General features: G+C 36.7%; 1 protein-coding gene across 3 annotated transcripts; it reads left to right on the forward strand.

The window, feature by feature from the left end:
- The first annotated feature begins 110 nt into the window (after nt 1-110).
- tor4ab (torsin family 4, member Ab) lies at nt 111-19,315 on the forward strand. 3 transcript variants are annotated; one of them, XM_067440284.1, is made up of 4 exons: nt 6,771-6,982; nt 7,081-7,119; nt 14,015-14,374; nt 18,240-19,315. In XM_067440284.1, exons 3-4 carry the CDS (start codon nt 14,051-14,053, stop codon nt 19,053-19,055), a joined length of 1,140 nt encoding a protein of 379 aa, XP_067296385.1. In that variant the 5' UTR covers nt 6,771-6,982; nt 7,081-7,119; nt 14,015-14,050; the 3' UTR covers nt 19,056-19,315. The 3 variants fall into 3 exon arrangements, with proteins under 3 accessions (XP_067296386.1, XP_067296385.1, XP_067296384.1); XM_067440285.1 differs by lacking the exons at nt 6,771-6,982; nt 7,081-7,119 and adding an exon at nt 111-119; XM_067440283.1 differs by lacking the exons at nt 6,771-6,982; nt 7,081-7,119 and having other exon boundaries at nt 13,747-14,374.
- The last annotated feature ends 3,175 nt before the right edge of the window (nt 19,316-22,490 follow it).

The following is a 22,490-nucleotide window of genomic DNA, read 5'->3' on the forward strand; positions in this document are numbered from 1 at the left end:
GAGGAGCTGAGCAAGGCCTGGAGCGATTGTTACGCAACACTCAGCTCGTGAGGAACGGGACTTTTATTATGAAGAGACACAGTCGGAGCCATGTCCACTTTTCCGGTCATGCCTCTGAGGTAATGCAGCTCTGTTTATCATATTAGATACATTTAAGTCTGTTTAAATTGATGTTATGACGTTACTCTGTGCGTTTTGGGTATTTTACTGCAAAAATCATACTGCACCTTTAATGAAACAAAACCAAATAACTGTACTAGACATGCGGAAAATCAATGTGAAAAAAATAAACACTTTAAGTCAAGTCAAAAAGCATGCCCCGCTCTTCCCTATTTTAAGTCTGGTAGCGAGCCGCCACTACCCCGCACGTCCACCAGATGGCGACTTCTCGCCAGAGTTCATTCACCAATCTGACCCGAGTTTCACCGCACTCCAGTAATGATGAGGGGCCTACGCAATGGAAAAGTACCAGAGCTCGTCACGCTGCCCAACTCGCTTGCCTTGTAGGGTTGACAAAACCAAACAAACCACTGATAATATGAGTGAGTGTACTGTGCCGTCCAACTCTCGAAACCTCAGAAATGGGGAAATAAAATTCTGTGTAATTTCTGTGACTGCAGCAAAAAGGATATGATGAAGAAGTTTAGACGGAAGTAAAGTGATACTTGCACTAAACAATCTGGACTTTTTCAGAATTTTGAAATCAATACATCGGTATGCTATGCAAAATGTCTAAAAATAGCACACTGCATGAGCACAAAGACTTGATAAGGTCACTTTTGTTAACATTAGCTAACATAAACTAACAATGAGCAATACTGCGTTTCTATTATTAGCCACCTTTGTTAAAGTTGGTAAATAAATAAAAATAGCCTTTAACAGTGCATTATGTTTGATTTGAAAAATTATATGTTCATGTTAAAAAATACGGCTAACTAGACAAATCTGGTCTTCAAAATAAATGTTACAACCTGGACTGATTATAAGATGTGCTGGTTGCTGTGTGGATTTAGATCAGATATCAACAGACATTACCAGTTCTGCCCTAGAGACGGTTTGATTGTACTGTGAGATGATTTTATTTTAATGTGCTGTACTAAGGTAAATGTTGGGTTAGACTGATCACCACAGTTTCTTCCAGACAGTTGGGCGAGCAGTGATGTCATAATGCATGCCGCACTCATGTGACACATCTCTGCCTTAGTATTGTCGAAGCTAATGCTAATGTACGTCAGATAATGTTTAAACGTAGAAAGATTGTGGTCAGACCAGATTATATCAGTCATATTTGTGTTACTATTCCTATTGTGTACAGCATGTGAACTAAGTGCTTTTGTTACTGGTTTAGAAAGAGATTTTGACTAAATAATTGTGTGTGTGTGTGTGTGTGTGTGTGTGTGTGTGTGTGTGTGTGTGTGTGTGTGTGTAGTACCCAACTAGTGTTGGCTGGTTATGTGTATCCTTCATGTGAACTGGCAAGTGTTTTGTCTGTTCCTTATCTTTGTTTTTGTGGAGGTCGTGCTGAGTCTGCGTGTGTGAGTTTTTGTACTGTATGAGTTTTTTTTGTATCTGTGGCACACCATAAAGGCCTGGTTTCACAGACCGGGCTCAGATTAAGCCAGGATTAGGCCTTAGTTAAATTAGGACATTAAAGCAACTTTTTAATGGCAGTAGCATATTTTAAGATACAGTATGTAGCTCTCTAACAGACTTCATTGTAAATCATTATCTCTTGTGAAGGCTCATTCAGTCGTAGCGCTGTGCTGGAATTTATTGTCAAGGAAGTATCGTGTCTATTACAGCTTTCTCAGTCAATTTAACACATTTCTCCAAATTAATGTAGTTGCTCTCAAAACAATTTATATGGCAAACTAAACACACTTATCCAACACAAACAGTTCAGTATTCACTGCATAATGAAGTTTATCCTAATGCATTCATCAAAAATAAATAGTAACATCAAAACTATTAGTGTGTTGTTGATTTGATAAGAGATTTAGCACACAAATACATCAATGAAGGTGCATGTTTTTCAAGTTCTTTAATCGTGTTCTTCGAAGTTCTTTGAGTTTAGTTTTATTACGATAAGTTTTCACCTAAAAAACTATATAATAAATAAATGTACTGCAATTATTGAATCGATGAACTTTATAGATCTTGCCTCTCATTTAAATCAAAGAATTTCATCAACATCACAGCATATATTTTCCAGAGTTGTGCATCATGTGGGAAAAGCCATGAATGTTGGGTCCATCCTTTTGCCTGAACTTCTCCACAGGCCTCTTCCATCGCTTGAAGAAGACCAGCAGCCATATCACGCTGTAGCCCATAACTGGTTTCCAATCTAAGCAGGGTTGAGTCAGAAACTGGATGGGAGACCTCCTGGGAAACTGGGAAAACTAGGTTGCTCCTGGTAGAGGAGTTAGTGAGGTCAACAAGGGGTGCTAACCCTCGGTCTGTGTGGGTCCTAACACCCCAGTATAGTGATGGGGACACTGTACTGTAACAAGCACCAAGCACGAGACGTTAAACAAAGGCCCTGACTGTCTGTGGTCAATAAATATCCCAGGATGTCCTTCGAAAAAGAGTAGGAGTGTAACCCCGGCGTCCTGGCCAAATTTGCCCACTGGCCCCTGTCCATCATGGCCTCCTAATAATCCCCATATAAGATTGGTTCATCACTCCGTCTCCTCTCCACCATAACCCGGTGTGTGGTGGGCGTTCTGGCACAATATGGCTGCTGCACATTGGTGGTGGTTGAGGAGATTCCCCCTTCCAAATGTAAAGAGCTTTGAGTACCCAGAAAAGCACTTTATAAATGTAACAAGTTATTAAGTGCTATTTATTACTTGGTTGTGAGTGTTGCAATCATTTACTTTCCGTCTCCAAGAGGATAATATGCTTGAAGGAACACCACCCTGAAAAGGGGCTCAAATCACTCTTGCACCAGTGCTGAATGGTGAAAGTGGACATTATACCAGAATGTTTACCCGAAATTTTACAACTACAATTCATTGAGGAAAAATATAGAAGCATTTCTGTGTTGTTCAACACGATCTCATGGTCATGCGTATAAATAGTACGAGTTTGCAATCTCGTGGAATGTATACGCCAAAATGAGTTTTGGCGTGCGTATGGTACGCGTTTTTTCGCGTGCATATGAGACGCACTTTATGCCATGCATATGACACGCTTTTGGGTAGGTTTAGGGTGGTGGGGTGGGGGGTTCGTATGTATAATACGCCATAAAGTGCGTATCATATGCACGCAAAAAAACGCGTACCATAAGCACGCCAAAACTCATTTTGGCGTATACATTCCACGAGATTGCAAACTCGTACTATTTATACGCATTTTCGTGAGATCCGTCTCTGTTGTTTGGCCCCAATTGAGAATTCGGCTAATTGAGAATAATCCAAGTGGAACTGAGAATTGAATGCATAACAGTTTATTTGTTTGTAAAAATAGTGCACAAATTATTGTAATTTTTGTCAAACCAAAAAAGAGAGCTGCAATTGTTGTGTGTGTGTGTGTGTGTGTGTGTGTGTGTGTGTGTGTGTGTGTGTGTGTGTGTTTCTCTGCTATATTAAAGTTTTTGTTGGCTGTGAACTACTGTGAAAACATTGGGAATTCTTGCAGTGTTGTGATAAAATGATGCGTGTGATTTGTATTTTGCATGAAACGAAGGAAAATGAACTACCTGTGTAGGACAATCACAAAGTGTTCAGATTACTGTGTTAGCTGTTTTGAGAACAGCGGCCTGAGTTTAGGAAATGTGTCAAATCGATTGAGAAAAATTGTAATGAGCACAGTAACGACTTCAGCTAGTCAGCTTGAGATCCTTTCCATCTAAACTAATCAAATCTCTTAAAGGAAGTGTATGTACGATTGTGGCCTAAACTGGTACTGCAATCAATATTCCCTCTCCCCCCCCCCTCCCCCTGACTCGAGGTTGCCAGATAAACTGCAGCCAAAGCACAACCAAAACATTGTTTGTCTGCAAAATGCACACAGTTTAGTTTTTTACATGCTAGAGGGGAAAAAGTTACATAGTGGACCTTTAACCTAAGCTTTAAGATAACACACATGCATACACACACCTGATTCACAAAAAAATCCTGGTTCAGAAATGTTTGTTTTTGATAGAAGTCTCTTATGCCCAGATGTCATCATAAGTAAAACAGTAATATTGTGAAATATTATATTTGCAATTTCAGCTTAGTGTTTGGCTATTTTTAAATACGATTTATTCCAGTGATGTCATTGCTAAATTTATCAGCATCATTACTCCAGTCTTTAGTGTCAACGTTTGGAGTGGTGCAGTTAACTCAGAACTGTATGGTTATTAGCTAACACTTTACAATAAGGTTGTATTAGTTAACATTAGTTCATGCATAAGTTAACATGAACTAACTATGAACAACACCTCTGTTCAGCATTAATCTTTTTTTTTAATTAGTTAATTTAAATACAGCTGTTTATGGTTTGTTCATGTTAGTTCACACAGTGCATTAACTAGTGCATTACTGTTAAGATTTTAATAATACATTAGTAAATGTTGAAACTAGCATTAACAAAGATAAATAAATGCTTTATAAGTGCAGTTCATTCTTAGTTCATGTTATTAATGTAGCTAACTAATGAACCTTATTGTGAAGTGTTACCGATAATTGTTTTAGAACACTTTATTGAAGACTATTGAAGAAAAAATGAAATCCCTGAATCTTCTGGAAAAGTGGACAGTCCCTGCTCCAGCAGAAACAAAGACATATTCTTTGGTGTATGGAAATAGCATAGAAAACAAGCTTCCTCCCACCATGTTGTAAATATCCCCGCTCTTTCAGGCAGATGAAAGAGTCGCTCTTGTCTCTCAGAGGTCAAGGCCATCATCATTTACAAACAAGCAGCGTTACTCACCATCTCTCCTCCCACGTGCAGTGTGCTCTCCTGATGGCTCCTCCACATGAGTAATCGGCATCAGTCCCCTTCCTCTGACGAAACGGCATGTCAAGGCATGGACAGGAAACACTCTCTAGTAAACATATCACTTATATTTGACCAATAATCTGCTTAATATTATATATCAATTTAACTTATTGTTAATATCAATACATTGTTAATATCAATACGTTATGTTTTAATTGTTGTCTAATTATTTAAGTATTTTGTTTATGGGTTAAATCACACAGTGCTGTTCCTACTGTATGACACAAAATATATATATGTTTTGCAATTAAGTCAGATATGCAAATCCCAAAAGTGCACCACTGGCATTTTTTAATATTTATATGGAAACAGAAACTCATTGTCCGCTCAAGATTGTGACGCAATTGGTCATTCACTTTTATGTAAAAGCAGACACAGATGACGAACTTTGTGGCAAAAGCTGAAATATCAAGAATATGAACTTTCAAGGTTAAATTTGTGGTCTGTTTCCGTCACTTTGACCTGAAGAGTCTACTGTTCATTATTTATTTGTGAGGAATGTTGCTCCACCAGCAAAACTACCTTAATTGAATAATTAGTGAATTAGACTGCAAATAATCAAATATAATACCACTTTCTGTTCCACCCAGATCAGTTATGTAAATGTTATTTAGATCATTTGTGAACAATGTAGAAATACGTCAGTGGTGTAGAGATGGGTAATTCCTCAAGCACGGTGGCATCTTATTTGTTTGTTTGTTAGTCTGTCCATCCATCCACCCAAAATTGAAAGTCATCCATCTTAATTAATATACTGTATTTGTTCTATAAATACATTCATTCAAGATTATAGGGTTATAAAAGGGTCATTTACTTTTGACTGGCATTGCATTTTGTTGGTTGCTCCTGAGAGCGAGCCATTCTTTCACAAATGTTTGTAGCATCTGAATGTCTAGGTGCTTGATTTGATACACATTTGGCCATAGAAGGGATCGCACCTGAATTCAATGATTTGGAATACTTTTGGCAATATATATCTGGCATACTGAAAATAAAGATCTCATTTATTTACATTACAAGCTATCAGGCCATATAAATAGCAGCAACTGTACTCAATTACATGTTTTTACTATAGCTTGGGACTCTGAATAAAACTGAGGTATTTTCCCTCTTCAAATATGAGCTCTATATTCTCACTATATTAGCTCAAAAAAGCCTGAAGTATCAAATATAATATACAAAATTTTTGTTAACATTTTGCCTGAAGGGACTATTACTTCATATGGCATGCTTTACATGGATAAGAGATTTTGATTAGAAGTCATAAATGGCATATTAGTATCAGCTATATTTTGTGATTAACATTGTTTAAGAATACAGCTATAACATTCCTTATATATTAGGAATATTATTTTTCAAATTAAAAAATAAGACTTATTTTGGGGGCCTTAAAGGGTTCACCCAAAAATCCCATAATTTACACACTCTCTGCCAAACAGAACAAGGAATTATATTGAATATCCTGGCTCTTCCAAGCTTTATAATGGGAGTGAATGGAACCTTAAATTTTGAAGCCCAAAAAAGCACAACCATCAATCATAAAGGAAGTCCATACGGCTCCAGGGGGTTAATACAGACCTTCTGAAGCAAAGCGATTGTCTGCTTTTACCAGACCAAGCTCGATTTAAGATTGAACATTGGTCTGGGGAGTCTGCTATATGTATTTACGTTCTACTGCACAAGAGGCATGTTTCTATTTTCTATATGAACTGCATTGTGACTTTTTCCTTGATCAGTTGTTCAATTACACCGGCTATTGTTTGTGGTTCGTGGTACAAGGAAAGGAAAATAGAAAGAGAGACGTGAAGTGACAGTGGAACGAGAGGGTGGAGCTCAAACACAGAGATGGTTTGATGGAAATAGGAGTGAGAAGGTAGTCGAAAGGTGTGCATGTGTGTTTGGAACATTATATATTATCACCATCGTCAAAATCACCATCTTTGAGGACAAGAACCAACACCAAGGGAGCAAGTAGACGCCTCATGCAGCTTTGAAGGTAACAGTCTCGGTTTTCTGTCTCATCTTCTTGTTTTTGTGTTTTTTTATTAGTTTTTTCCAAGAAACTTATCTGTCACACATTTCTCTTTATCACAGTGACATCGCTGCAGTTGATACCAGACTCATCCATGCAAGGTAAAGGCCCATTTTGTATTTCATATCCATACAATCAGGCAAGCTCAGGCATCTGACCCTGATGTTGACAAAAAAAGACAACCATAACATGTTTTTGTAATCTCCATTTCTAGACAATTTGCTGTCTTCATATTCAGTTTTTTACATTAGTGCGTCTGTAACACAACCATTTGCATGGTGAGGTTTGCATAACTGCCCTCACATAGCTGTGTGCACACAAACACCATTTTCCAACCATCCCTTTAAAAAGATGGAATTATACAGTTATGTTTTCATAAATGTATCTACAGTGGCTTCAGATTATTTGGTCACTCAAATTGCTCTTAAAAATGTCTGAATGGGGGGGGGGGGGGTGGATATCACCATACTTCCCCATTTATTACATGAAGAATTGCATTTTTTTTTTTTCTTGAAAGGTTACGTTCATGTACAAATGAGGCAGTGTATAATTAAATGTGCTCTAATTTGCATAAATTTCCAGAACAGAAATCTGAACCTTGAATGAAGCCAGGGTCAAATTGTTTGTTTCATTTTGTCAACTTCTCTGAGTCAACGGATTTTGCAAAAGTGTACTTTTAGATTTGATTTGACTTAATTGGTTTGTGTGCGCTTGAGTTTCTGCTGCTGTAACACTGTAATTTCCTTTCGGGGGTTGATAAAGTAATTTTCAGTATTTCCTGATAAATTTATCACTCCTTATATCAGAAAACACTGCCAACAGCCAGAAGAAAAAAAACATTCAAAGTGTTTTAGGAACAAAATGTTTAAATCAGGCAAATTATATTAACAAACCCCTTGGTAAAAACCTTCAGAATATTGATAGGAGTAAATTTGTAAAGTTTGGAGTATGTATGTGCTGCTGAAGTGGAGATTTCTGATTCAAAAACAATATATTTCTGATCAAAAACAATATATTTCTACCAGAAAGACTTGGGAGATAGAATGATGAATGAAGGGTACATTTATTGACAGCCCAGCAAGCATAATAAAGTTTTGGCATAGGCCCCGTCCATAGTTTATAATCCGAGGGTAGCGGATCAGCATATTCCTGCCTGAAGATTAAGGCAGGGGCGCATCCGACCCCCCTTTGGAGGTATGGACGGAACCATCCTGGTGGTGGTGGGGAGGATGGAGGTTATTGTCGCATCGGCATCTGCGAACTCAAACATGTGTAAGTACGACCTTTATACAGAAAATATGAAGACGTGATTGGACAGAGATTAGGTTAATAAGTGACGAAGTGATTAAGTCTTCCTGGCAGAATTTAAGCTGAAGCTTCCATATTTTTTATGTTGAGAAAATTGCCTTTAAAGATATGTATGGTAATTTAAATCTACAGACGATATAGAAAAAGTATGATAAAATGTAAAAACGGATATGAAAAGGCCAAATCCATTAAAGTGCCCCTATTATGCTTTTTCATTTAGATATTACCTTTCATGTAGTGTGTAATATCGCTTTTGTGAATGTAAGTTCTGCAAAGCGCAAAGTGCACAATGAATAGAGTCTCAAAAGATATAACGGTTTCTGAACCGCCTGAAACGAGTTGTCAGTAATTCCAGTCTCACTTCCTGCTTAAATCTACTTTGTAACAAATTTGCATAATTCCAGTTTATCGTTTTAATTGGCTGCCAGCTAACAACAACTCCTTTGACCCGCCCTCAAACAATGTAGTTTTAACTGAAAGACTGGAAGAGTCGGGTTCTTGTTGTCGACATATTGAGACACTCCACTTTGCAGCACTTCTAAAGGATGAGGACGTGCGCTCATATTGATCTGGTAAAAGCAACGCCATCGTTACTGTTCATATCACTTAGTATATGAGTGATGAGGAAGATCTGAAGCTTAAATACAGATATGGTAATGGACGTTTAGTTTCTGACACATGTTGTAAGCGGTAGACCAATCACAACAGACTGGATCATCTGACCAATCAGAGGAATCCTTTATCAAACTGTTGCAGACACTGTGAGAAAAAGGTGAAGCTGCAATATATGCCTATATTATGAAATATAAATGATTTTTCAATTGCACTGTAAAAAAAAAAAGTTGGTTTAACTTAAAAAAGTAAGTAACCTGGTTGCCTTAAAATTTTGAGTTTATTGAAATAAAAAATTTGAGTTGATACAATTAAGGAAATTCGTTTAATAAATAGAAACTCAAAATATTATTGTATCTGAACCCCATAACAAATTTGATAAATCATGAAAATAGCGCTATTTGGCATGTTTCACTGCGTCATCAGAAATAAAACACACACAATTAGCTAATATGCTTACAAAATGTTTTAATAATATTTGAATAAAGGTTGTTGATTCTCAAAAATGTTCATTGTATTAACTCAATTTTTTAATTTCAATGAATTAAAAAAAATTAAGGCAACCAGGTATCTTATTTAAAACAATAATAATTTTACAGTGAGATGCATGTCAACCTAGAAGACCTCCAAAACAAAATGAGGAAACTTTAAAATAGCATAATAGGGGTACTTTAAAAGTACATGAAAAGACAATGTTTTTGCCTGTTTTGTCTTGCCTTAAGATATAGATAGCAGATTCACCCGTGCATGCATCTGAGCGCAGATCTTATCTATTCAATGAGCCACAAAATCTCCACTTCAGTTGAACTTTTATTCACCAAACTTTTATAGTTTTAAGTAATCATTCTAATAATTTTTGGGGGCATTATATCATATAATATATATATACATCAACTTCCTCTTGGTGAATTTGTTGTAATGCAAAACAGCTGTGTGTGTGTGCACTTATGCAAAATGGTGAAGTCATCACACACATAGTGTATGACAACACATCCCTCTCTCTCTTCCTCTGCCTGTACATGTGGAGCTTATGTGATTGTGCTCAGGATAATACACACACTGTGTCGAAAACTTTAGTGAGAAACACATGTGGGCATTCCCTGCATGAATCTTGAGTAACAGAAACTAGATTACATTTTCTTAACAAAATGTGATTAGATATACATAGCACTTTATTTCACAGGCCTGTTCTGTATGCACATACTATGTAGAGGGAAACCAGGGTGATTGGGACACTTTCTGCCATTGAGATGACTTTGAAAACATGTCCAAACCAACCTAAATTTAGCCTACTGAGTAATTACAATAGGTAATAACTGTGAACCTAAACCTAACCTTAACCCATTTAGTTACCTTATATTACCCTGTACTTTCTTATGTAAGTACACTTTTTATTACAAAATGTGAGTGGTGTTGCTCATGCAAAAGATGCCACCATGACAAGGCCCGGTTTCACAGACAGGGCTTATGCTAAACTAGGATTAGGTATTAGTTCAATTAGGACATTTAAGTAACTTTTATAAACTTACCATAGAAAAAAATGACTGGTGTGCAGCTTAAGACAAAACAATAGTACATACATATTTTAAGATATATCAGTGCTAGTAGTCCAGGACTAGCTTAAGCCTTGTCTGTAACCCGGGTGTGTGTGTTGTTGGTGATTTACAGGGTGTGGTTGTGCAGTAGCTAAGAGGTTTTGAGTAGCTTTAGCTCATTGTATTAGGGTGCTCTGATTGGTTGCCATGTGGTTTGCCAAGTCTATATATATACAAACCTGTTTCCAAAAAAGTTGGGACACTGTACAAATTGTGAATAAAAACAGAATGCAATGATGTGGAGGTTTTAAATATTAATATTTTATTCACAATACAACATGGCAACATAGATGGCATATCGAATGTTTAAACTGAAAAAATGTAGAATTTTAAGGAAAAAATACATTAATTTTAAATTTTATGGCATCTACATCTCAAAGATCTCACTGTGTGGCATCTCCTCTTCTTTTTATAACAGTCTGCAAATGTCTGGGGACGGAGGAGTTGCTCAAGTTTAGGAATAGGAATGTTGTCCCATTCTTGTCTAATAAAGGCTTCTTGTTACTCAACTGTCTTAGGTCTTCTTTGTCGCATCTTCCTCTTTATGATGCTCCAAATGTTTTCTATGGGTGAGAGATCTGGACTGCAGGCTGCCAATTTCAGTCATCAAACAATCAAATACTCCAGGGTTTCTACTGGTACAAAGCCAAATGTTAATCGCTGAAGTAACTGAAAATTGGTTGGAATTTGGTCAAGGAATTTGAAAAAGTAGTTTTTTAAGAAAGACAAAATACAATACAATACAATACAAAGTTTAATTATATAGCACATTTAAAAAAACGAAGTCTACCAAAGTTCTGCACAGAGCACACAAAAACAGAACAGTCAACAATACCACAAAAACAAGACAATCAACAAACACATAATGTAATAGATGAAGTGCATTAAAATAAACGACCATTGCATAGCAAGTCACCGAATATTAAATGCACGGGCGAAGTAATACGTTTTAAGAGTAGACTTAAAAATGGACAAAGTTGAATGCAGCTCGAATATAATTTGGGAGACTATTCCACAGCTTAGGGCCAATAACAGAAAAATCACGATCGCCTCAGTTTTTGAGACGTGCCCTTGGGACTCGCAATAACCTAACATCAGATGATCTAAGTGCTCTTGATTGAGTATAAGGATGTAGAAGTCAGATATGTACTCTTAGGCAAGCCTAATTATGAAGAGATTTATAAACAAACAATAACATTATAAAATTAATTCTATATTTGACTGGGAGCCAGTGCAATGAAATCAAAACTGGTGTAATAGACTCGTGCTTACGCTTCCCACAAAGAAGCCGCGCCGCTGCATTCTGCAAAATGGCTTGACTGTTAGATCGATCAAAATTAGTATCTTTGTCTTTGGCATAACCCAAGGAATCTTCAAAGTCCAGCCACTCTCTGTTTCATTACAATATTTTCTGGGGCGGCAGTGGCTCAGTGGTTCATGTAGGTTGTCTACAAACCGAAAGGTTGGTGGTTCAATCCCCGGTTCCACCTGACCAAGTGTCGAAGTGTCCATGAGCAAGACACCAAACCCCAGCTGCTCCCGACGAGCTAGATGGTGCCTTACATGGCTGACATCGCCGTCGGTGTATGAATGGGTGAATGTGAGGCAAAAATGTAAAGCGCTTTGGATAAAAGCGCTATATAAATGCAGTCCATTTACCATTTTACAATAGGCAAACTTAATCAAAAGTTATTATTAGCATTTATTTTTACATTTCATTATAATTCTTGACCACAAGGTAGCACAGCCCAGAGACTTCAGGGTGAGCTGCCGAAGACACTTAATGAGTTTCCTAATGATGCACAAATGTGTTTGTTAAATATAGCATTTTACAACTAAATTCAAAATCCCTGACGCCTAAAATGTCCTAATCAAGTCGGAAGAAACAAATTTCTGGATTTTGGTCCAAACTGTTCCAAAGTTATATGCAAAAATATACATTTTTCATATCTTCTGACAATACACAGAAACTATGCATGAGCAATCAGGTATCAGAAAGGTGCTTTTAATATGAGCATAATTTAATATGAGAACTTTCTCAGTGACCTTGAAAAGCCACAAAATGTGAAATCCATTTGAGATGCTATTTAAACTTTAAAAAAAGAAGTTAGGTGTATTTGGGGTCAAATTCTCTTTAGAATCAGTTTTCTTACCTTATAATTTCCTTGCATGAGGTTCATGCTTTTCTATTTACATCCAAACACACACACATACACATTTATTGCTGCCAAATTCAGCCTCCCAATCTTAATTACCTCTAATTATCACGCTTTTGTCAAGACACAGCGAAATGTTAGACTGTTCAAAACCAGTCACGCTAACTACCTGTAGCAGAACTGCATGGGCTAGTGGTATATGAAACATGGTCTTTGTGAATTTGCCAAGTAAGACATGTTCCCGATTCAGCATATTTTGTTGATCTTGCAACAACATTCCTGTCCGAAAATGTAGTCATATCCCTAAACCTAACCCTAACCATAAGTTATCCCTAAGGGAAATGATAGGTGATTAACACTGATGTAGAAGCGCCTAACCCTAGTTGTAAGCCTAAACTTGACATAAACTGTCCCTCAAATCTGATTGGTTGAACATGTTGTTCTTCAAACGGTGAAATCACGTTCACCACTGAACACACCTCATTTGATGACTTTTATAAAGTTGTAAATCAAACAAATTATTAGTATCTTTAAGTTTTTCTACTTAAAAATATCAAGTGTAATTCTGTTTTACTTGCTGTTCCTTTATTTGCTTTATTTGTTTTATTCCTGTATTTTTCTGAATTTCTGAGTGAAAATTGTTTCAAAGTAAATCCTAAACCCTTTTTTTAGTGTGTATGCTTTTATATTTCCTTTAGATCAACTGTTGATCAATACAATACTCATACTACATACTCTTGGTCTGCTTCCAAACAAACTCTGGAGAGGTTTGAATGAAATATGAACGGACCAAAGACAAGAAAACAAACCAAAACAGGACATGATGCCACAAGATGCTTAAAAAGGACAGCATACCTGTTTTTTCTCATCATAGTCGTGATGTTGCCTATCACAGTTGGGTTCAGATATCAGAACCACATCTCCTTGCAGCAGATCTTCGTTTGTCTGTGATGGAAAGATTCCTGCGCCGTTTTGACTCCTTTACACAATTTATAAGTTCTTCCAAGAGTTTTCAGCTGTATGTAGCTATATCTAGCTACGCACTTACAGTGAACTCGTTTAGCCCAGAACACAGCTTTGTTTTGGATGTTCAGTTCTGTCTCGAAATATGTCATAAAAGCATCCAATCAGGTTGTGAACATTTCCTCATGCCTTTCGGTTTAGTATCTTTAGGTTCATTATCTTTACGTTTTGGTCTGGACTAAACAAAACAAGCGAACCGAACTACAAGTGTGAACACACTCAATGAAGGCAGTGTAAGATTCGGATTAAAGCATTTACCAAGTGAATTAATGCACATATTTGATTATGTTTGTTACTCTCAGTATTCCAGACCGCTGGTGGACTGTGAAGGGGTTTCAATGGATGTTCAAGTGGAAAAGGAGAGAGGAGATGAGGAGAAGGAAGTTGGGCAAAGCACATCTATATTCTCCCCACAGCTGAAAGCCATGATGCGAATTAAGAAAAAGTACCTAAAGAGATCTAATTCAGTCAGGTTGCCTCATGGCACTAACTCAGCTGTCTCCGATGGGAGTTTGCATCCTAAGAGCCCCCAAACCAGAAAGTCCAAGCGAAGGAAGTCCCGCGTGCTGTTCCCTAACGACACTCTGATGTTCAAGCCAAAGAGAGAGCGCAGCCGAGCGAAACCTTTCCTGGTGCTCTTTAGCGTGATCGTCTTCGTACAGGTAATTCTGCCTGTTCTTTCCCTTGGGTGTCATTTCTTTTGTGCCAGAATTAAAAAACCAATGAATGGAAAACACGCACACATTTAAATCTAATGAGAGTTACATATCTGACATGTAGTTGCAAACTTACTTATAGTTGACCATTGAAATAAAGAATAGCCAAAGATTTATTAATCCCCCTTTTGAGAATAGGTGTGAAAATGCACTATCCAAACTTAAATGGTTGTAAATCAACGATGCTTTGGAATAAAGTTTGGTCTTGTTTTAAAGAAAATACTTGGCAGATTATTGGTGAACGTACTTAAATGGAAATATGAAAAACTTGTACAGATTATTTTAATACACGATTTGCTAAATCGTGTGCGCATTTTACTATTTCGTTCCCTCGATTTGCTAAATCGTGTGCGCATTTTACTAATTCGTTCCCTCGATTTGCTAAATCTTGCGCACATTTTACTATTTCGTTCCCTCGATTTGTTAAATAGTGCTTGCATTTTACTAATTCGTTCCCTTGATTTGCTAAATCGTGCGCACATTTTACTATTTCGTTCCCTCGATTTGCTAAATCGTGTGCACATTTTACTATTTCGTTCCCTCGATTTGCTAAATCGTGTGTGCATTTTACTATTTCGTTCCCTCGATTTGCTAAATCGTGCGCACATTTTACTATTTTGTTCCCTCGATTTGCTAAATCGCGCGCACATTTTACTAATTCGTTCCCTTGATTTGCTAAATCGCGCGCACATTTTACTATTTCGTTCCCTCGATTTGCTAAATCGTGTGCACATTTTACTATTTCGTTCCCTCGATTTGCTAAATCGTGTGCACATTTTACTATTTCGTTCCCTCAATTTGCTAAATCGTGTGCACATTTTACTATTTCGTTCCCTCGATTTGCTAAATCGTGCACACATTTTACTATTTCGTTCCCTTGATTTGCTAAATCGTGCACACATTTTACTATTTCGTTCCCTCAATTTGCTAAATCGTGCGCACATTTTACTATTTCGTTCCCTTGATTTGCTAAATCGTGCACACATTTTACTATTTCGTTCCCTCGATTTGCTAAATCGTGTGCGCATTTTACTAATTCGTTCCCTCGATTTGCTAAATCGTGCGCACATTTTACTATTACGTTCCCTCGATTTGCTAAATAGTGCTCGCATTTGACTAATTCGTTCCCTTGATTTGCTAAATCGTGCGCACATTTTACTATTTCGTTCCCTCGATTTGGATTTGCTAAATAGTGCTCGCATTTGACTAATTCGTTCCCTTGATTTGCTAAATCGTGCGCACATTTTACTATTTTGTTCCCTCGATTTGCTAAATCGCGCGCACATTTTACTAATTCGTTCCCTCGATTTGCTAAATCGCATGCACATTTTACTATTTCGTTCCCTCGATTTGCTAAATCGTGGGCACATTTTACTATTTTGTTCCCTCGATTTGCTAAATCGTGTGCGCATTTTACTATTTCGTTCCCTCAATTTGCTAAATCGTGTGCGCATTTTACTATTTTGTTCCCTCGATTTGCTAAATCATGTGCGCATTTTACTATTTCGTTCCCTCAATTTGCTAAATCGTGTGCGCATTTTACTATTTTGTTCCCTCGATTTGCTAAATCGTGCGCACATTTTACTAATTTGTTCCCTCGATTTGCTAAATCGTGCGCACATTTTACTAATTATTTCCCTCGATTTGCTAAATCGTGTGCACATTTTACTAATTCGTTCCCTCGATTTGCTAAATCGTGCGCACATTTTACTATTTCGTTCCCTCGATTTGCTAAATCGTGTGCACATTTTACTATTTCGTTCCCTCGATTTGCTAAATTGTGTGCGCATTTTACTAATTTGTTCCCTCGATTTGCTAAATCGTGCGCACATTTTACTATTACGTTCCCTCGATTTGCTAAATAGTGCTCGCATTTTACTAATTCGTTCCCTTGATTTGCTAAATCGTGCGCACATTTTACTAATTCGTTCCCTCGATTTGCTAAATCGTGCACACATTTTACTAATTCGTTCCCTCGATTTGCTAAATCGTGCACACATTTTACTAATTCGTTCCCTCGATTTGCTAAATCGTGCACACATTTTACTAATTCGTTCCCTTTGATTTGCTAAATCGTGCGCACATTTTACTATTTTGTTCCTTCGATTTGCTAAATCGTGCGCACATTTTACTAATTCGTTCCCTTCGATTTGCTAAATCGTGCGCACATTTTACTATTTCGTTCCCTCGATTTGCTAAATCGCGCGCACATTTTACTAATTCGTTCCCTCGATTTGCTAAATCGCATGTACATTTTACTATTTCGTTCCCTCGATTTGCTAAATCGCGCGCACATTTTACTAATTCGTTCCCTCGATTTGCTAAATCGCGTGCACATTTTGCTAATTCTTTCCCTCGATTTGCTAAATCGTGCGCACATTTTACTAAGTTCTTCCCTCGATTTGATAAATCATGCACACATTTTACTAATTCGTTCCCTCGATTTGCTAAATCGTGCACACATTTTACTAATTCGTTCCCTTTGATTTGCTAAATCGTGCGCACATTTTACTATTTTGTTCCTTCGATTTGCTAAATCGTGCGCACATTTTACTAATTCGTTCCCTTCGATTTGCTAAATCGTGCGCACATTTTACTATTTCGTTCCCTCGATTTGCTAAATCGCGCGCACATTTTACTAATTCGTTCCCTCGATTTGCTAAATCGCGTGCACATTTTACTATTTCGTTCCCTCGATTTGCTAAATCGTGCACACATTTTACTATTTCGTTCCCTCGATTTGCTAAATCGTGCGCACATTTTACTAATTCGCTCCCTCGATTTGCTAAATCGCGTGCACATTTTACTATTTCGTTCCCTCGATTTGCTAAATCGTGCACACATTTTACTATTTCGTTCCCTCGATTTGCTAAATCGTGCGCACATTTTACTAATTCGTTCCCTCGATTTGCTAAATCATGTGCACATTTTACTAATTTTACATTTTTTATAAATGTATAAATCAAGGGAACGAAATAGTAAATTTCGTTTCGTAATTTCGTTAAAAAAAAATGTAAAACATGCGCACGATTTACCTTTTTTTCTTGCATGTCATGTGCGGGGCTCTGTACACAACACTTCCTCCAGAGGGTGTTAACCTAAGTGATACGTCAACACCCATTAGAACATCTTAAAGGGACCGCGATCCCTGAACAGTTATTAAGGATAAAGTACTGTGTTAATACTCAGCAATATATAGAGCCATATTTAACAACAAGGGTGAATTATGTATGTCATATTCACTACAATATAATCAAAGCCATTTGTCTAACCAAGTTGTGTTCCAAATATTATATCACAAAAATGTAAGTTTACAAACTTTTTTTTTTTTGTCGGCACTATACAAAAAAAATATCTACCAGGTGTCACACATGCATTCTCTTGTAACAAATGAATACATTTCTGTCCAAGTATCACTTCTATCACAAAACAGTCACCAAATATAGAATCTTGAGACCTTTCCGACGATATGTGTTTTGTCAAGATTAGAAAAGGTTTTGTTTATAAAGTAGTTAACATACATTTTGCAATATGAAACCTGACACCGCCCACTAGGGGAGGAGCCCAGTAACAGAATTTAGAGAAAAGCGTTTACGTGGTCAAGTAACGTCCAATTTCAAAATGGTTTTCACAGGTGAAATTTTGAGTTTGTAAGCTTTCGACTGATACCTAATGATGATTACTAAAATATGTTAAATGAAAGAAAGCAATAAAAAAATTGTGCCAAGCATCCCGCTAGCAGGACGGTGACTGGCATGGGGTTAAATGTGGCTTCCCATTCCCTTTTTTTAATTTGTTCCTGTTCTCCCAGGTCTACAACGCCATTGAGAATCTGGACGACCATGTTGTGAAGTATGATCTTGAGGGTTTGGAGAGGGCGTTGCACAGGGAGTTGTTTGGCCAGACGGAGGCTCTAGAGGAGCTGATGGGCCAGCTGAACGATTACCTGTCCACTTATGCCCACCAGCACCCCCTCGCCCTGTCTGTGCACGGTGCGTCTGGTGTCGGGAAGAGCCACCTGGGTCGCCTGCTTGTACGGCACTTCCGATCCGTGGTAGACGACAAGCTAGTGGTGCATTATTCATCCAAACACCGCTGCCCCCAACAGGAAGCAGCGCAGCACTGCGCCTCCACACTGGCTCGCCGTATAACTGAGGTAGTGACTCTAGCCGAAGAAGATGAGCAGATTCCCTTCATCATTCTGGATGAGGTAGAACTAATGTCGCCTCTGCTGCTGGACACCTTGCAGAACTTTCTTCAGTCAGATCAGACGAATGAGTTTATCAACGTGGTTTATATTTTCCTCAGCAGTCTGGGGCAAAGGGAGATCACAGCTCACATTCTTCAAAACGCATCCACCGCCGGAGCCCATAAACCACTCCGACTGGCCCTGTCTCTCATCCATCCTCTATGGATGGAGCCAGCAATCGAGCTTATACCTCTTTCCCTGCTGGAGCGGGAACACATCATACAATGCTTTCTAGAGGAAATGACCCTGGAAGGGTTCTACCCTGAACTCAGTCATGTAGAGAGACTGGCGGATGAACTGGCCTATCACAGAGTGGCTGGAAGACAGTACGCAAAAACTGGATGCAAACAAGTAGTGGGAAAAGTTAACCTGCTTTAAGAGATATCTTTCAGTTACGCAAATACAGACTTACATTTACAGCCAAACTTACATTTCAAATACATTACCATTCAGGACAGTAAAGAAGTGATCAAAAGTGACAACAAAGACATTTATAATGCTACAAAAGACTTCTATATCAATACGTGTTGTTGTTTTTTTTTACTTTCTATTCATCAAAGAATTCTGAAAGAAGTTTCCACAAAAATATGTTTTCAACATTGATAAAAATCTACTTACAATGGTTTTAGAAGGATCATGTGACACTGGAGACTGGAGTAATGATGCTGAATATTCATCTTTACCATCACTACAAATGTATTACAATTGGCTCTTTTATTGGGAAGACAGGACTTACTTTTTTAGTTTAGTAAGTAAAAGTGAGGGTAAAATGTAAAACCTACATGACGACAAAGTCACTATCACTTTATTTTGTCCCCTTGATTACGCAGCTGTAAAATTCATGTTTAGCTGTAGTGACAAATAAAACTTTTTTAATTCAAAGTCTCTCTGTGAAGTTTTTCTTAGTAAAGTAACAGAAATATGTTAGGGATTTATCAAATTAGAAAATAATGTTGATGACCCTTAAAATCATGACCATGATAAGCTGATAACATCACTGTTTTCTCCAGAACGACTGTACAGCCAAATCAAATTTTGTTGAAATATTGTTTTGTTTAACACTGAAGCTGCTTTGAAACAATCGTCATTGTAAAAGCGCTATAGTTAATTGATTGATTGATGACTAGAGAAATTATGAACTTTATAGTTTTGTTTTTTCTTTCTTTTTTCTTGTGAGAATGTTAAATTGATGTTGAGATTATGTTGATATTACGAGAAAAATAAGGGGGGAAAAAATCTATGCATGCATGGCCTTTGGGGCTTTCGTATAAATCCTTATGAGGTGGCACTATTTTCCCAGCGGATGAACTTCTGGTCACATGTTACTGATGTAATTCCTGTGGGCGGAGTTTGTTCCATGTAAACAGCTTTTTGGTAAATTTATATGTATTTGCTAAAAGTTTAGCAATTAGCAGCTGTAGCGGCATTGCATCACCAAGTTGAAAGTTGGATATAACTCCACAGAGACCAGGTAAGCACACTTCATCACATTGTGTCTTATGTATTTCAATATTTACTTACTGTCATAGTTAAGTGTGCCTTACAGTATTTATCATTTAAGGGATGAATGAAGAGTATTTTTGTTGCTAATCAACATTATGTCACAAATGTTGCCTTTTTTAAATGAAATTACCTTGAGTTTTAAAATGAATTGTGATGAATCACAACACAGAAAAGTAAAATAAACGACTATATCAGTGCTTCACTAGTAACCTTGTGGGAGAAGTGTTTTTTTTTATTTTATTTTTTTTATTGATTCTCAGAACAATACACAAATTATAACAACAACAACAAAAGAAACAATAGCAGGATAAAAAAAGATAAACAATAAGAAGAAATAAAAAATAACTGGGGGGATAATATAAATTAAACATATTGATAAATTATAAGAATTACATGACACTGAAAAAAGGAAATTGTTTGCAAACAGATAATGTTTTTATGGCTTTTTTGTTCTCAGAAATTTTAATTGAAAATAGGTATTTTTCAAGTTCTTTCACAAAAAGAATAAAGAGAGGCTTAGTATTTAGATATTCGGATTTATGAATGTGGAATTTAGCAAGTAACAAGATCAAATTAATTACAAAAAATTGACCTTTTTTAGATTGATCATAATCGACAAAGCCTAGTACCAAATCCTTCCAATACTATACACAATCTTTATAAATTTCATTCCTAATAAATCCTAATACATCTTGCCAAAACACACACACACACACACACACACACACACACACACACACACACACACACACACATATATATATATATATATATATATATATATATATATATATATATATATATATATATATATATATATATATATATATATATATATATATATATATATATATATATATATATATAAAATAATAATAATAATAATTATTATTATTATTATTATTATTATTATTATTATTATTATTATTATATATGCTCCATTTCTCTTTTTAAAATCTCCTCACGAATGTCCGCTGTCAGTTGAACTTTTGTAATGACACGTTTGGCCATTACCTTTTAAATGCATCATTATATTTCAACTGCAAACACGAGGAGAGTCATATAAATGAAGCTACTTTGATTAGAGGTCAGACTATCGAGACTATGCAATCATACCTTGGGACCATTATTGATGAAGTTATTGTGCAGCTGTGTGTAAAAAGGGGAACCAACATTTATATTGTTTAAGGAAATGATCACACTTTCATATTGACCGAACGATAATGACAATGTTATCCTTTTCGGATACGGGAGTAAAATCAATATGGACTAAAAAGGGGTCCAACCCAGTATTAGCAAGGTGTATAATAATAAAGTGGACTGTGAGTGTATATATGCATATGTGCATATCAAATATAAGAGCTATAAATGCACTGTTTGCACAAAAACATGTATATTGGTGTTTGGTGGTGTGCTGCTGTTTTCACTTGTGGTTTGGGTTTGTTTCCTCTGTTGTTTTTGGCAGGTTGATCTTAATTTCACCCTTGTGTGTACATGTGTGCGAGACAGAACCCTGGTTACCGCCACAAATAATTTTAAACCCCAATTACACACCCCAAACCTGCCTACAGCCCTCTGTCTGAGAATGTTGAACATAACAAGATTCACTTTTAATCACATCGAGACACGGCCGAAAAATGGATGTCACGCGATCACCACACATGCACACACTTTCCATGCGAAATGCCTTCCATTTGGTGAACAGGCAATGAAATATGAGTATTTTTGACTCTACTATAGAAAAAGAAATGTATTTAGATATTCACATTGGGGGGGGGGGGGGGGGGGGGGGAGATGCTCTTCCTCAGTATATTTGTCTTCTTTTCCAGAATTTAAAAAAAAAATCAAGATACATTTTACTTGTGTAGCAAAATAGTTAGTTAGTTAGTTAGTTAGTGAGTTAGTTAGTTAGTGAGTTAGTTAGTTAGTGAGTTAGTTAGTTAGTTAGTTAGTTAGTTAGTTAGTTAGTTAGAACTAGTTAGAACTAGTTACACTAGAAAAGTTTTCTCCACTTAAAATTATAAATTAATTTTAAAGCAATCCTGATTTATTTCATAATTCACACTTTTCATCATTTATTTGTATTCATCATTTTATTTTGTTGTATTTAACCATCTATGGCACTGCATTAACCCGGGGTTAAAATACATACTAAATATATTTCAAAACTAACATGGGCTTTAAAACAAAATCTACAATTCATGATTCTGTCTGTTCAGTCAATTTGATCCAATAAATTGATTCATAACTCTTTGAACGATTCATTTGTGCAAACTCTTCACATGTTTTTTTTTTTTAAATATATTGAAA

The sequence above is a fragment of the Pseudorasbora parva genome, chromosome 3 (assembly GCF_024679245.1).
Source record: "Pseudorasbora parva isolate DD20220531a chromosome 3, ASM2467924v1, whole genome shotgun sequence".
Taxonomy (NCBI): Eukaryota; Metazoa; Chordata; class Actinopteri; order Cypriniformes; family Gobionidae; genus Pseudorasbora; species Pseudorasbora parva.

Excerpts from the sequence above, each read along its gene's own strand:
- tor4ab (XM_067440283.1), top strand. The coding sequence starts at position 13,982 with ATGCACATATTTGATTATGTTTGTTACTCTCAGTATTCCAGACCGCTG. Across the intron at positions 14,375-18,239 it reads GCGTGATCGTCTTCGTACAG|GTCTACAACGCCATTGAGAA; the intron begins GTAATTCTGCCT and ends CTGTTCTCCCAG.